Source organism: Harpegnathos saltator, unplaced genomic scaffold, assembly GCF_003227715.2.
Source record: "Harpegnathos saltator strain DR-91 unplaced genomic scaffold, Hsal_v8.6 scaffold92, whole genome shotgun sequence".
Taxonomy (NCBI): Eukaryota; Metazoa; Arthropoda; class Insecta; order Hymenoptera; family Formicidae; genus Harpegnathos; species Harpegnathos saltator.
Window position 1 is genome coordinate 43,454 of NW_020230720.1, and position 13,614 is coordinate 57,067.

General features: G+C 40.8%; 1 protein-coding gene across 3 annotated transcripts; it reads right to left on the reverse strand.

The window, feature by feature from the left end:
* Nucleotides 1–2,682: 2,682 nt before the first annotated feature.
* LOC109503750 (uncharacterized) lies at nt 2,683–4,141 on the reverse strand. Of its 3 annotated transcripts, none has more exons than XM_025307616.1 (4): nt 3,857–4,141; nt 3,499–3,661; nt 3,114–3,201; nt 2,683–2,783 (listed from the first exon to the last, which is right to left on the reverse strand). In XM_025307616.1, exons 1-4 carry the CDS (start codon nt 3,867–3,869, stop codon nt 2,688–2,690), a joined length of 360 nt encoding a protein of 119 aa, XP_025163401.1. In that variant the 5' UTR covers nt 3,870–4,141; the 3' UTR covers nt 2,683–2,687. The 3 variants fall into 3 exon arrangements, with proteins under 3 accessions (XP_025163401.1, XP_025163400.1, XP_025163402.1); XM_025307615.1 differs by having other exon boundaries at nt 3,114–3,204; nt 3,857–4,138; XM_025307617.1 differs by lacking the exon at nt 2,683–2,783 and adding an exon at nt 2,976–3,043 and having other exon boundaries at nt 3,114–3,204; nt 3,857–4,132.
* Between the last annotated feature and the right edge of the window lie 9,473 nt (nt 4,142–13,614).

Here is a 13,614-nt window from a genome sequence, read left to right on the forward strand (position 1 = left end):
ACCCTCCTTGTGGTGTGTGTGTGTGTGTGTGTGTGTGTGTGTGTGTGTGTGTGTGTGTGTGTGGTGTTACAGCAGAGATAAGGACCCCGCAGTTCGTCACTCCTGCAGTAATTAATGACTCCAAACCCTCTCTGCTGTGTGTGTGGTGTGTGTGTACTAATAGTGGGTATGATTGCCTCGTGCGCGTATTACCTCATTCATACGATCAGGCATACTCCTTATTAGTCTTTTAATTTCATCCTGCGTAATTGTATTCCATTCGTTTTCGAGAATTATTCGCAGTTCTCGCAGTGACTGAGGAGCAGGTATGTGATTTCGTACTTTCCTGCCGAGGTTGTCCCATAAGTGTTCGATTGGATTTAAATCTGGACTATTTGTTGGCCAATCGAGTCGATTTATGCCAACTTCATCGAAGAAATCAAGCACTCTTCTCGCAGTGTGTGGTCGAGCATTGTTTTGCATAAACAAGAAGTTCTCTCCGATGGAGGGTGCGTACGGAACAACATACGGAATGAGTATGTCTTCCACGTATACATCTGCGTTCATATTCTTGTCAAAAAAGTGCAGATCTGTATGAGCATTAGCTGAAATTCCTGCCCAAATCATTACAGAGTACACTCCATTGTAGCTATGCCTCTCACTTACCGTACAGTCTGCAAATCGTTCTCCACCGCGACGATAAACTCGTTCTCGTCCATCTGGAGAATAGACACAAAAACGAGATTCATCGCTAAAGAGTACTTTGCTCCAGTCTGCGTAAGTCCAGTCTCTATGCTCAACTGCAAAATTGAGTCGAGCTACGCGATGGTGACATTTAAGCAAAGGTACAGCTGCTGGCCTGCGCGAAAGCAGATTTTGTTCCTTTAATCTTCTCCGAACGGTGTTAACGGATACATTAATGTTGCGGACATCCCTTAAATTGTTTCTAATTTGAACAGATGTTCGATGTCTGTCTCTTAACGAATTTGAAACAATAAATCGGTCATCATTGTGATTGGTACATCGAGGACGTCCCGAACCAGGCCTTCTATGGAAAGAATTGGTTTGTAAGTACCTGGCATAAGCACGTTGCACAGTTGACACTGACAAATCAAGTGCCTGAGCAACGTACCTTCGACTTCTGCCATCTTCAATTAAAGCAATAACTTGAGCAGCCTTTTCAGGATTTATCGTCGCCATAATCGACGCAATAATTTCGATGCGAAACAATCAATTATGGTTTAAATTGATGAAGTTGCACGAAGCAACGCGCCTCGAAAGGAAAAGATCACGGAAAAAGAAAAGTCGCACGAGGCAGCGCTTATCAGAGTGAACACGTTCGGAAAAGGAAAATTGTTTGTCTTTGTTTATTGTCTTGGCACATACATTTAAGAAAAATCCAGTCAAGCCAGGCGTTAAAGCCCGGCGCACCGACAGAATCTCAGTCAAGCCAGAACGTAAGCCCGGCGTACTGACAAACTCGCGAAGTCCAGCGTACAAGAGATAGTGCCACTATCGGCGGTGGACCATACGAAGGCCAAAAACTGTACGAAGGCAATCTCTGATCGTCTCCGCGGGCACTCTTATATGCCCTGGGCAGCTCGAACTCGCGTGCGAGCCGAGGGGCTCGTGCGCGCGACAACCCAGATCGCCGCGTCGCGGCGGCTCCGTGGACTAGGAGCGCCAGGGAATTTCGACGTTCAGGTGGCGTCCAGCGACTCGGCATCCCGCGCGCCGGGTCACCGCGAACTCAGGCGCGATCCTGAACAGCATATTCAAGCTGTGTACCTGTGGCCAATCGTACGGAGAAGGTAGAGAGCTAGGGACAGCTTCGCGAACTAAAGTGTATACCACAGTGATCATGCGTAACTGAAGGGTAAAGAATATCTTTTGATAAAAATTAAATTTCCAATTCGCAAAATTGTGTAAATTATTGTATAGAGAATAATGAACGCGGCTATTGAAATTATGAAAGAGCCAAATAAACCGCAAAGCCTCTTAGCCCCTTAAGCCTCGCTGAATCGACATTTGTTGCAAATTCGAAATTGAATATCTCGACACCTAAATATCCTAGCAGCAAATTTCAAAAACGGTTTGAAAGCTTTGAAACCGTACTTTTCGAAAGATCTATCGAAATTGTGCGCAACGATATTTTTTCAAAATGGCGGGTGATAAAAAGGAGAACATGAAAAGTTGCTAAGAAAAGGTTCGAGCGTGCGACGGCGCATGGAGCAAAGTAAGTGTCGCAGCTCAATGGGACGAAAAGTACCTAAAAGTATAGAATGTTTTCCTTAAAATACTTCGTTATAGAGCTTGATGCGATACTTATTCACTGAATTATGCAAATTTAACAAGAAAACCGCATTTTTAGCAAAATTTGGAACAACTCAGTGAAAAATGATCACATCGAGCTCGGTAAAGTAGCATTTTAAAGATAACACTCTATACTTTCATGTGCATTTGGTCCCATTACGCTGCGATACCTGATGCACACCATGCACCATCGCAAACACGGACCTTTGATTATCAATTTTGCATCCTCTCACTTTATCATCCGCCATTTTGAGAAAAATGGCCGAGCATAATTGCCATTCAGATATTCTTAAAGAGGACGTTTCAAGCTTCATTTTGCATTTCTGCGCATATTTGTATCTTCATTATTTACCAAGTTATGATCATTTGAAATTTTGTAATTTTTTCCCAAATTTTTAGTGTACCGGGTTTTTTGCGTTTGAATGTAGATTGTTATTGCACAAGGTAACTGGAATCCAATCAGATGGCGATTCTTTATGACAATCCATGAACTAGAAATCAATAAATGTAAATGAGGTTAATATATCTTTCACATAAAATTGCATATAAGATTGTTGTCTACAATACATATAACTGGTTTTGAAATTATGTATTAATTTACTACAGTTACACACTATAATATTCTGCTGAATACATTTGAATTTGAATTTGCAATAATTACATTATACATATATGAAATAATTACATTATAAATTATAAAATAGGCAACGTGCAAATCCTGTTATGATAACATCTTGTACTAATACTGTTACTACAAAACAAATGGTTAAATGTATTATCACAGTATACGTTATTTATTTAAAAATAATAATCTTTCGTACCTTAACGTTGTTGTCATTTTGGTAATTATAGTATTGCACATTTCGAGGCTGATTTGCTAAGATAGATGTTGCACCTACATTACTTACACTTCTGAAATCATGATAATTACAGTATAGATATAGATAAAATGAAATATTGAAAAATGTGATGAGATTATTTTGCCAAATGGTAATTTTGTCAAATAGTCAAAGTGTCCATTATACAAATATCCAAAATCAGTTGCAGACAAGAAATTAGAAGAAACTGGTAAATTCGTTGGCATCATCAAAAATTAGTGCAGTAATGCAGTAAAAAAGAATAAACCTATTATAACGTATGTAATATAACAGATGCTCTGTATTAACTGAGCCTATAATTAATCTTGTAATGAAAAATGAAACAAACTTTCTCTGAAAGACGAATTGCCCCAAAAAATTTAAGTGGTCGAATAGAGGCCATTTTTGTCTGGTAGGTTTGCCTGCTCCATTTCTGGTTTCTAGTTCTCGCTGCTCCCTTTCTTTACTGAATTGTTGGCAGAGACAAACCCAATGTGTTTGGCAAACCAATGCTACACGAAACATATACAAAAATAGAATTAGATCTAAGTAAAAGGAAATTTTAATAGGGAAAATGTATTAAATATATATCATATAATTTTCTGTCACTACCAATAAATATATAAAAATATTTTTACCACCGTAAATATCGTGTACTCTCGGTATTTTACGTCTCTAGCTCATAAAGTATTGGGTTAAATATTTACCTGACATATTCATAACAGAAGATATCTCTGTCCGTGCATTTTCTTTCGTGTTTGGATCACGATATTCCTTCAAATAATGTTTGCACAGATGAAATTATTTACGAATAAAGATAACCTCCAATGTTCATGAAAATACGCAGCCTCTCCATAACACGAACTGTCTCTCTGTGATTGGTCAATTCAATTCAATTCAATTCAATAGATGGCTCTGGGTGTGTAAGCCACTGCTCCGACGCCACTCTCTTGTTAATATCCACAGAGAGGAACCTGAGAGCGGCCAACACGGCGTTTTCGGCGTCACCGATTTTTCGCACTGGGAATGGGCGCTATCTGCATCCATTTTGAGAGGGGAACTACGATGCTACATCCACTCTCGACGGTAAAACCTGCATCTGGTGGCTGTCCGTGCTACATTCACTTTCAGGCGGTTTATATCCGTGCTACAACCATAATAGCGTACTTGACAAGCACGGTCTCGCGCATTGTTATGCATTTGTAACATGAATTAATATGTTAACATGCACAAAAAAAATAAGAATTGAGATTGTATGTGATTAATATCATGAAGATTATATACGATTTATATCGATATATAAATATATGATAAGATAATATTTTGTGTGTACCCAAAATTATTTTTCCAAAATATTTCAGCGTTACGTATTTATTTATACTCCGGCAGTCGTTTTTTAGCGCAGTTGTGTCTGTGTGCATGTGTTGTATTGAAAGTGTGCGTGACGTACGTGTGCATATACGCACTCACATACACACACACACACACACACACACGTGTCATACGCAACAGATAGAATCTCAGGGTATAAGCTTAAACATTTTCAATTGCCGTATGTTCTCTGTAAAAATGTAGTCGGCACACACACACAGAGAAACTGCTCTCGTCTATCCGTCTGAGGTCCCGCCCTCCGCTCGGCTTGTTTTGACGAGCCAAGCGAAAACGAGAGAGAGAGAGACAGAGAGAGAGAGAGAGAGAGAGAGAGAGAGAGGGGGGGGAGGGAGAGAGAGAGGGAGGGAGGGAGGGAGAGAGAGGGAGGGAGGGAGGGAGAGTGAGGGAGAGGGGAGGGAAAGGGGAGGGAGAGGTTAGGGAGAGGGGAGGGATAGGGGGAGAGGGAGAGAGGGAGAGAGGGAGAGGGAGAGAGAGAGAGGGGGGGGAATGTGTTCGCTCCATCTCGCTCTGATTCGCAACGTTGCCGAGATTGTGCTTCCCGACACACGGCCGAGACTGACGTTTCACTCTCGGCGTGAATCCAACGAGATGAGCAATCGATTTCGATCAAACTCGTTGTGTCGATAGATTTGCATGACAAATTAACATTGCACTTAAAGATACAGCGTAGCATTGAAGCGTTTGCAAGAAAGTCGCGATTGAAAATCGCGAGTGCTTCATGAACCAAATGAAGGAGCGAGCTTCTCAAAGAGCGTGTGGCTTGGTAGAAGTACGTTAGACTCGCGGGGTTGAGGTCGGTGGTTCGCATCTCCTTGGCGGTCGGCGTTGTCCTTTTCGCCAATCTTTTTTTTTTCGTTTTTTAGGAAAATGCACGTGTTGCATACAACATACGTGTATCACAATAAATTTTTTTTCATTTTTTAAGAAAATGCACGTACTGCATACAACACACGGGCATCGCAAGCATTGCACGTTTCGTCGATGACACTTCCTCTGAGACCCCGCCCTCCACTCGACTTGTTTCGACGAGCCCAGCAAAAGAGAGACAGAGAATGTGTTCGCTCCATCACCTCGGTGAAGATGGATTTTTTTCAAATTCTTCAAATTTGAAAAAAATTATTAGAGTTCTGAATGCCCCTCGCAGAGTTCTAGAGTTCGCAATCCCTTATATTAGGTTGTTCGGAAAGTTCGTTTCAAATTTCGCGCGCTCCACATTTCTATGTAATCAGTAAGAACGAGGGCACTCTAAACGATTTTATGTTTGTCAACAAACATTCTCGGATCTATGAGCCCGCTAAGGAAACTTCGCAGATCTTCCTAAGTGCAACTATTTCGTCAGAAATCAGTTTGAAAAGTGGAGAACCAAAAAGTCCATTTTCGTCATGTGATGCTATATTGCTTTAAACGTGGCTTCACGGCTTCGCAGACTTGAATGAGATGTTCTCAGTATATGGAGATGCCTGCGTCACTCATCAGACAGTTCGAAAATGGTATCGAAGATTCGAAGCTGGCGATTTCAACATGGAAGATCAAGCTCGCTCAGGCCGGCCTCAGGAGGTTGATGAAACGCTTCTTATGGATCTCGTGCACGAAAATCCTCGAGTGACAGTTAGAGAACTCGCCGACACTCTGCACAAGTCTGTTTCCACCGTGCATGACCATCTGAAAAAGCTAGGATTCTCAAGTCGACTGGATGTGTGGGTGCCGCATAAAATGAATGAACGGCAGTTGCTGGAACGTGTGAACGTCTGCGATATGCTGCTTCAACGGCACCAAAAAGAACCGTTCTTGAAGAGGATCATAACAGGCGATGAAAGTTGGATCCTATACAATTATGTTAGCCGCAAGAGGTCGTGGAGAACCAGCGACGCGTCTACGCAAACAGTGGCCAAGCCGGGGCTTCACGCGAAAAAGGTTCTTCTGAGTATCTGGTGGGATTTTAAGGGCGTGGTATATTATGAGCTTCTTCAACTAAACGAAACCATCAACGCGGCGAAGTACAGCCTTCAACTGGACGAACTGAAGACTGCCATCGCGCGGAAGCGCCCTGAATTGGCCAACAGGCGTGGAATTGTTTTCCATCATGATAATGATCGCCAGATCTCACGTCGCAATGTCTATCCGTAGGAAGCTGTTAGACTTCAAATGAGACGTTCTTCCTCATCCTCCATATTCTCCCGACCTTGCCCCATCTGATTACTATCTGTTTCTTTCTTTAAAAAATTTTCTTCGGGACAAGAAATTCGAGTCTTTGAAAGTCCTCAAAAGTCATCTTGATAAATTCTTCGCCAATAAGAAACATTTATTTTGGAGCAAAGGCATCATGCAGCTTCCTGAAAGATGGGCCAAGGTCGTTGAACAAAACGGTACATATTTGCTTCAATAAAGTTCCTCTTTGTGTAAAATATTGCACTCTTAATTTATTTCAAAAATTTGAAACGAACTTTCCGAACAACCTAATAGAAAGAGTTCCGTCATTTAAAGTAGAGAAAATACCATTTTAAAAATCGGAGGGCCAACTTCACGACGCCCCTCATTATGTAAAAAATGTAAATTTTTTTAGATAGATACATAGATAGATAGATTTTTAATAGTTCTATAGTTCTAGACAAGTTATAAAAATAGTTCTGTTTAAAACAATAAGAAAAATTATATTTAAAATTCTCGAATTAGAAAACGAAAAATGGCAAGAACTCTACCAATTTTGGTTTTAGTGCATCGAGTGTTAATATTAATCTTTAGAACTCGTGAGGGGCTGACCAGAACTCAGAATAAAACATCAGATTTTCAAAAAAGTTGATTGTTTATTAAACACGTAAAATTTTTTTTTCGGAAATCCGATGTTTCATTCAGAGTTCTGGTTGGGGTCAGCCCCTCACGAGTTCTGAAGATTATTATTAAGGGGGTCGTACACGGTGACGGGTCGGAAAAAAATTTTTTTTTTTTTCAATAGATATACATTCCAAGAATATGCCCACGAAGTTTTAAGTTGAAATTTGAAAAAATAACAGAGATGCAGCAGTTCTTGTAAAGCTGTATCTATACCGAGCCTACTCCTCACCGAGCGCAGGTAAGCCATGGGCGTGCCCGAATACCTTTTCAATTGCCTGAAAGGGATCAGCATCCTCTATTGAAATGACCGTGCTGCTGACGTGTACTTTCAACGGTCCCCAGCCTTAGCGTGTTCCACGTAGGCTCGTTTTTTTAGAAGTGTAGAGAGCGCGCAAACAAAAACCGTTAGTTTCAGTCGACCTTCGCCAGTTGCTCCTTTCGCATCATATAGATCGCTTCGTACTGTGTTTTCGCATTATATCATGGATAAAAAAGGAAAAAGGCACCAAAGTGGTACAAAAACGCAGAGACCTGATAGAAAGCGGCGTAGATCGGCTCCACCAAACCGATACGAAGTAGAGAAGGCTGATCCAAATATCAGTACATTGTCGTAAAAACTAAGTAGCTCGGACGAAAGTAATATTATGATTCATCAAAGTGTTGGCTACAGACTTATAAATTTTGTTACTGTTTTTTCACTTATAAGTGAATATCTGAAATGTAAAGAATGTGGAGGTGATGTGCAGATTCTTGAAAGCAGTAGACGAGGACTTGGATTCAAAATCGTTATAAAATGTCAATCGTGCATGCTAAAAAAAATTAATTCATGCCCGTTAGTAAAAAATGCTTACGAGGTGAATCGCCGATTTATTTTTGCAATGCGATTACTTGGAATTGGATTAGCTGGAGCAGAAAAGTTTTGCGCGTTCATGGATTTGCCGCGTCCAATTTTCAAATCATTCTACTCCGTCATCGTATCTCAAATTCTCGATGCCACGGAGAACATAAAAAATTTATCAATAAAAAAAGCCGGTAAATTGGAAGTACGATTGACGAATGAGAAATGTGAAAATGTAAATGGATTGACTGTTTCAGGCGATGGCACATGGCGCAAACGCGGTTTCAATTCGTTACATGGCGTTATAACAATCATTGGATATTACAGTAAAAAAGTACTCGATATCTGCATTAAATCAGCAACTTGCAGCTCATGTACTTTTTGGAAAAATAAAACACATTTATTAAACTATGAAATTTGGCATGAAGAACATGAGAAGGATTGCGAAGCTAATCACACCGGCTCTGCAGGTAAAATGGAACCCGATGCCATGATAGAAATTTTTTCAAGAGCTGAAGAACTACACGGCAAAAATTATGTAAATTATATTGGCGATTGTAAGACGTATAAGAAAATTGTTGAGCAGATTTCGCCCGACGTGAAGAAAAAAGAGTGCGTGAATCATGTGGCAAAACGTATGGGAACAAGATTGCGAAATATTAAGAAAACTACAAAAGGCCTCGGCGGTAAGGGTAAATTAACTGCAAGTGTTATAAAAGACCTTACAATATATTACGGTCTCGCAATACGTCGCCATAGTGATTCTTTAGAAAACATGAGGAAAGCTATCTGGGCAACTTATTTAGACAAGTGCTCCACCGATGAAAATCCGCAGCATGAGAACTGTCCGACCGATGAAGACTCATGGTGCTCGTGGCAAAAAGCAAAGGCAACTGGAACTCTACATAGTTACAAGCATAAACCAGCATTGCTATCAGATGTTGCTGAAGCTATCAAACCAATATATGAAGAGCTAAGCCGAGATAACCATTTAGAAATATGTTTAGGTGCATTTAATCAAAACAATAACGAAAGTTTAAATAACGTTATTTGGAAATTCGCACCGAAAACATCATTCAGTGGCACGCCTACGGTCAAAATTGCCGCTAATCTTGGCACAATAATTCTTAATGATGGACACGTTGCTCTTCTAGATGTTTTGCAACTATTACAAGTTGAAATCGACGAGACAGTATACAATTACTGCTACGATATCGACTCTGAGCGCACCAACAAAGCCGAGCGGCAAGCACGGCGTAACACGTGTGAGGGCCGTTTACGTACTCATCGTGATGAGGAAGATGCATTGATGGATGCAGAGGAACTTTTATATGGCCCAGGGATTGCTGAATAGCGGTGAGTGAATCAATTTTTTATTTCTAGTATTAGTAATCGGATAATGAAACTTTAAATGCGTTTTTCTCGAAATGACATTTTTTCACCGCGTTGACAGCAAATAAAAAAATCTAACAATCTAATCGACTTCATTAAGGTTGCATTTTGTCAAGAAAACCTTTCTCTTTAGCAGCACGTAGCCATTTTTTGATTGATAAAACTGATTTAATTTTATTTAACTTTTTTCACGCGAAAAATTGCTGAAATTTCAAACCATTTATTTAGAAGTCCGCCATTTTGTTATTTTTCAATATTTTTAAATTTCCCTACGTACGGCGATAGCCAATCATATGTAGTTTCTAAATCTTTTTCATTTTTTTGTTTCAGATAAAGTATACGGCCAATTTGCTGTCAACGCCACGACAACTTTTTTTGGGAGATAGCTATTTTAATCTTGTGTAGACCAGCCTTAACATTGTCCAATCACTTCAAACAAATTTTTTATATGTTCTCCAATATTTATAGTTTATGTACAATAAAACAGAAAATTTTTATATCACATTGTTTACTTTCAAAAAATTCTTAAAAATACCTTTGTATTTCTGCTCGTCACCCTGTACGACCTCCTTAACACTCGGAGCGCTAAAACCAAAATTGAAAGAGTTCTCGCCGATTTTCGTCTCACGAGTCGAATATTTCCATGTCCCTCGGATCGAAAATTTATTTTCCGAAATTCGACGTTTCATTCAGAGTTCTGGTTAGCCCCGCACGAGTTCTAAAGATTATTATTAACACTCGGAGCGCTAAAACCAAAATTGAAAGAGTTCTCGCCGATTTTCGTCCCACGAGTCGAATATTTCCATGTCTCTCGGATGTCTCTCGGATCGAAAATCGGCGAGAACTTTTCAATTTTGATTTTAGCGCTCCGAGTGTTAATAATAATCTTTAGAACTCGTGAGGGGCTAACCAGAACTCTGAATGAAACGTCGAACTTACGACAATAAATTTTCAATCCGAGGGACATGGAAATATTCGACTCGTGGGACGAAAATCGGCGAGAGCTATTTCAATTTTGGTTTTAGCGCTCCGAGTGTTAATAATAATCTTTAGAACTCGTGCGGGGCTAACCAGAACTCTGAATGAAACGTCGGATTTCCGAAAATAAATTTTCAATCCGAGGGACATGGAAATATTCGACTCGAGGGACGAAAATTGGCGAGAACTCTTTTAATTTTAGTTTTAGCGCTCCGAGTGTTAATAATAATCTTCAGAACTCGTGAGGAGCTAACCAGAACTCTGAATGAAACGTCGGACTTGCGACAATAAATTTTCAATCCGAGGGACATGGAAATATTCGACTCGAGGGACGAAAATCGGCGAGAACTCTTTCAATTTTAGTTTTAGCGTTCCGAGTGTTAATAATAATCTTCAGAACTCGTGAGGGGCTAACCAGAACTCTGAATGAAACATCGGATTAGTGAAAAAAAAATTTTACGTGTTTAATAAACAATCAATTTTTTTGAAAATCTGATGTTTTATTCTGAGTTCTGGTTAGCCCCTCACGAGTTCTAAAGATTAATATTAAGACTCGACGCGCTAAAACCAAAATTGGTAGAATTCTTGCCATTCTTCGTTTTCTAATTCGAGAATTTTAAATATAATTTTTCTTATTGTTTTAAACAGAACTATTTTTATAACTTATCTAGAACTATAGAACTATTAAAAATCTATCTATCTATCTATCTATCTAAAAAAATTTACATTTTTTACATAATGAGGGGCGTCGTGAAGTTGGCCCTCCGATTTTTAAAATGGTATTTTCTCTACTTTAAATGACGGAACTCTTTCTATAAAGGATTGTGAACTCTAGAACTCTGCGAGGGGCATTCAGAACTCTAATAATTTTTTTCAAATTTGAAGAATCTGAAAACAATCCATCTTCACCGAGGTGATGGAGCGAACACATTCTCTGTCTCTCTTTTGCTGGGCTCGTCGAAACAAGTCGAGTGGAGGGCGGGGTCTCAGAGGAAGTGTCATCGACGAAACGTGCAATGCTTGCGATGCCCGTGTGTTGTATGCAGTACGTGCATTTTCTTAAAAAATGAAAAAAAATTTATTGTGATACACGTATGTTGTATGCAACACGTGCATTTTCCTAAAAAACGAAAAAAAAAAGATTGGCGAAAAGGACAACGCCGACCGCCAAGGAGATGCGAACCACCGACCTCAACCCCGCGAGTCTAACGTACTTCTACCAAGCCACACGCTCTTTGAGAAGCTCGCTCCTTCATTTGGTTCATGAAGCACTCGCGATTTTCAATCGCGACTTTCTTGCAAACGCTTCAATGCTACGCTGTATCTTTAAGTGCAATGTTAATTTGTCATGCAAATCTATCGACACAACGAGTTTGATCGAAATCGATTGCTCATCTCGTTGGATTCACGCCGAGAGTGAAACGTCAGTCTCGGCCGTGTGTCGGGAAGCACAATCTCGGCAACATTGCGAATCAGAGCGAGATGGAGCGAACACATTCCCCCCCCCTCTCTCTCTCTCTCTCTCTCTCTCTCTCTCTCGTTTTCGCTTGGCTCGTCAAAACAAGCCGAGCGGAGGGCGGGACCTCAGACGGATAGACGGGAGCAGTTTCTCTGTGTGTGTGTGCCGACTACATTCTTACAGAGAACATACGGCAATTGAAAATGTTTAAGCATATACCCTGAGATTCTATCTGTTGCGTATGACACGTGTGTGTGTGTGTGTGTGTGTGTGTGTGAGTGCGTATATGCACATGTATGTCACGCACACTTTCAATGCAACACATGCACACGGACACAACTGCGCTAAAAACGCCTGCCGGAGTATAAATAAATACGTAACGCTGAAATATTTTGGAAAAATAATTTTGGGTACACACAAAATATTATCTTATTATCATATATTTATATATCGATATAAATCGTATATAATCTTCATGATATTAATCACATACAATCTCAATTCTTATTTTTTGTGCATGTTAACATGTTAATTCATGTCATAAATGCATAACAATGCGCGAGACCGTGCTTGTCAAGTACGCTATTATGGTTGTAACACGGACTTAAACCGCCTGAAAGTGGATGTAGCACGGACAGCCACCAGATGCAGGTTTTACCGTCGAGACATAAAATTATGCCCTTGGTCTCGTTCCGGATGGACAATGTAGTAGTGCTTCCATGCACGCGTTGGCCAACATGTTCAGAATAACCGCCAAAAGCGGAAGAAAGGCGCACGCTTGACGCCTGCCGCTCTGTGCGCTAGTGGCGCTCTGTGGCGATTACTCATTGTGTTTTTGTTGCACGCACGGTCAACAGTTCGTGTTTCCGTTTGTTTTCTTTCTTGTGTTTTTTGTGATTCTTTTGAGTTCCTTTTATACAGGTCTCTTCATCATGTCGAAGAATAAGTACCGCAGCCCTTCCCATTCTCGCTCGAGCAAGCGCAGGCGTAGGTCTCGCGATAGATCCCGTAAGCGTGCGAGAGAGGTTAGGCGTAGCAGGTCGCCTCGCCGAGTTCCATCGGAGGAATCACCGTCCTCGCATCCTCCAGCTCAGGATAAAATCGCCGAAGCTTTGTGGAAGATCTTCGATTTCATGGAAAAACAAAGTGTGCCAGGCTCTTCGGCTAGCCTCCATCCTGCACAGGTCACTCGTTTCCCCCAGGAGAGTAGGCACGAGGATGCCTCTCCTGTGGAGGTTTTTTCGACGGATGAGCAGACGGTTCTTCAGAACCGGGGCTGCGAACCAGGTATGTTTTCTCTGGCTTACTTCGGGAGAAAACATAACCGACTGACTCATCCGCGCCCTCACTTCTCTGTTGTAGCAGAATCTTTGATTTCTGGTCAGGCGGAGTCTGTTCTTCTGCCCGAGCCTGATGTCAGTGAACATCATCACGTCACTTTTAGTGACTCTGCTCCAGAGTTGGTCTCAGAGGCTGGTGGTCCTCTTTCGCTGACCCAGGAATTGTTTGGTGAGTCTCAGCCTTTGGCAAGCAACGCATCTTGGGATTCTTTAATCTTTCAAGCAACCAAGTCT

Bases quoted from the DNA above. Each gene is read 5' to 3' on its own strand.
- LOC109503750 (XM_025307615.1), bottom strand. The intron at 3,205-3,498 runs GTTTGTTTCATT...TCATGATTTCAG, and splicing joins CAATTCGTCTTTCAGAGAAA to AAGTGTAAGTAATGTAGGTG. The intron at 2,784-3,113 runs GTACGAAAGATT...ATTGATTTCTAG, and splicing joins AAAATGACAACAACGTTAAG to TTCATGGATTGTCATAAAGA.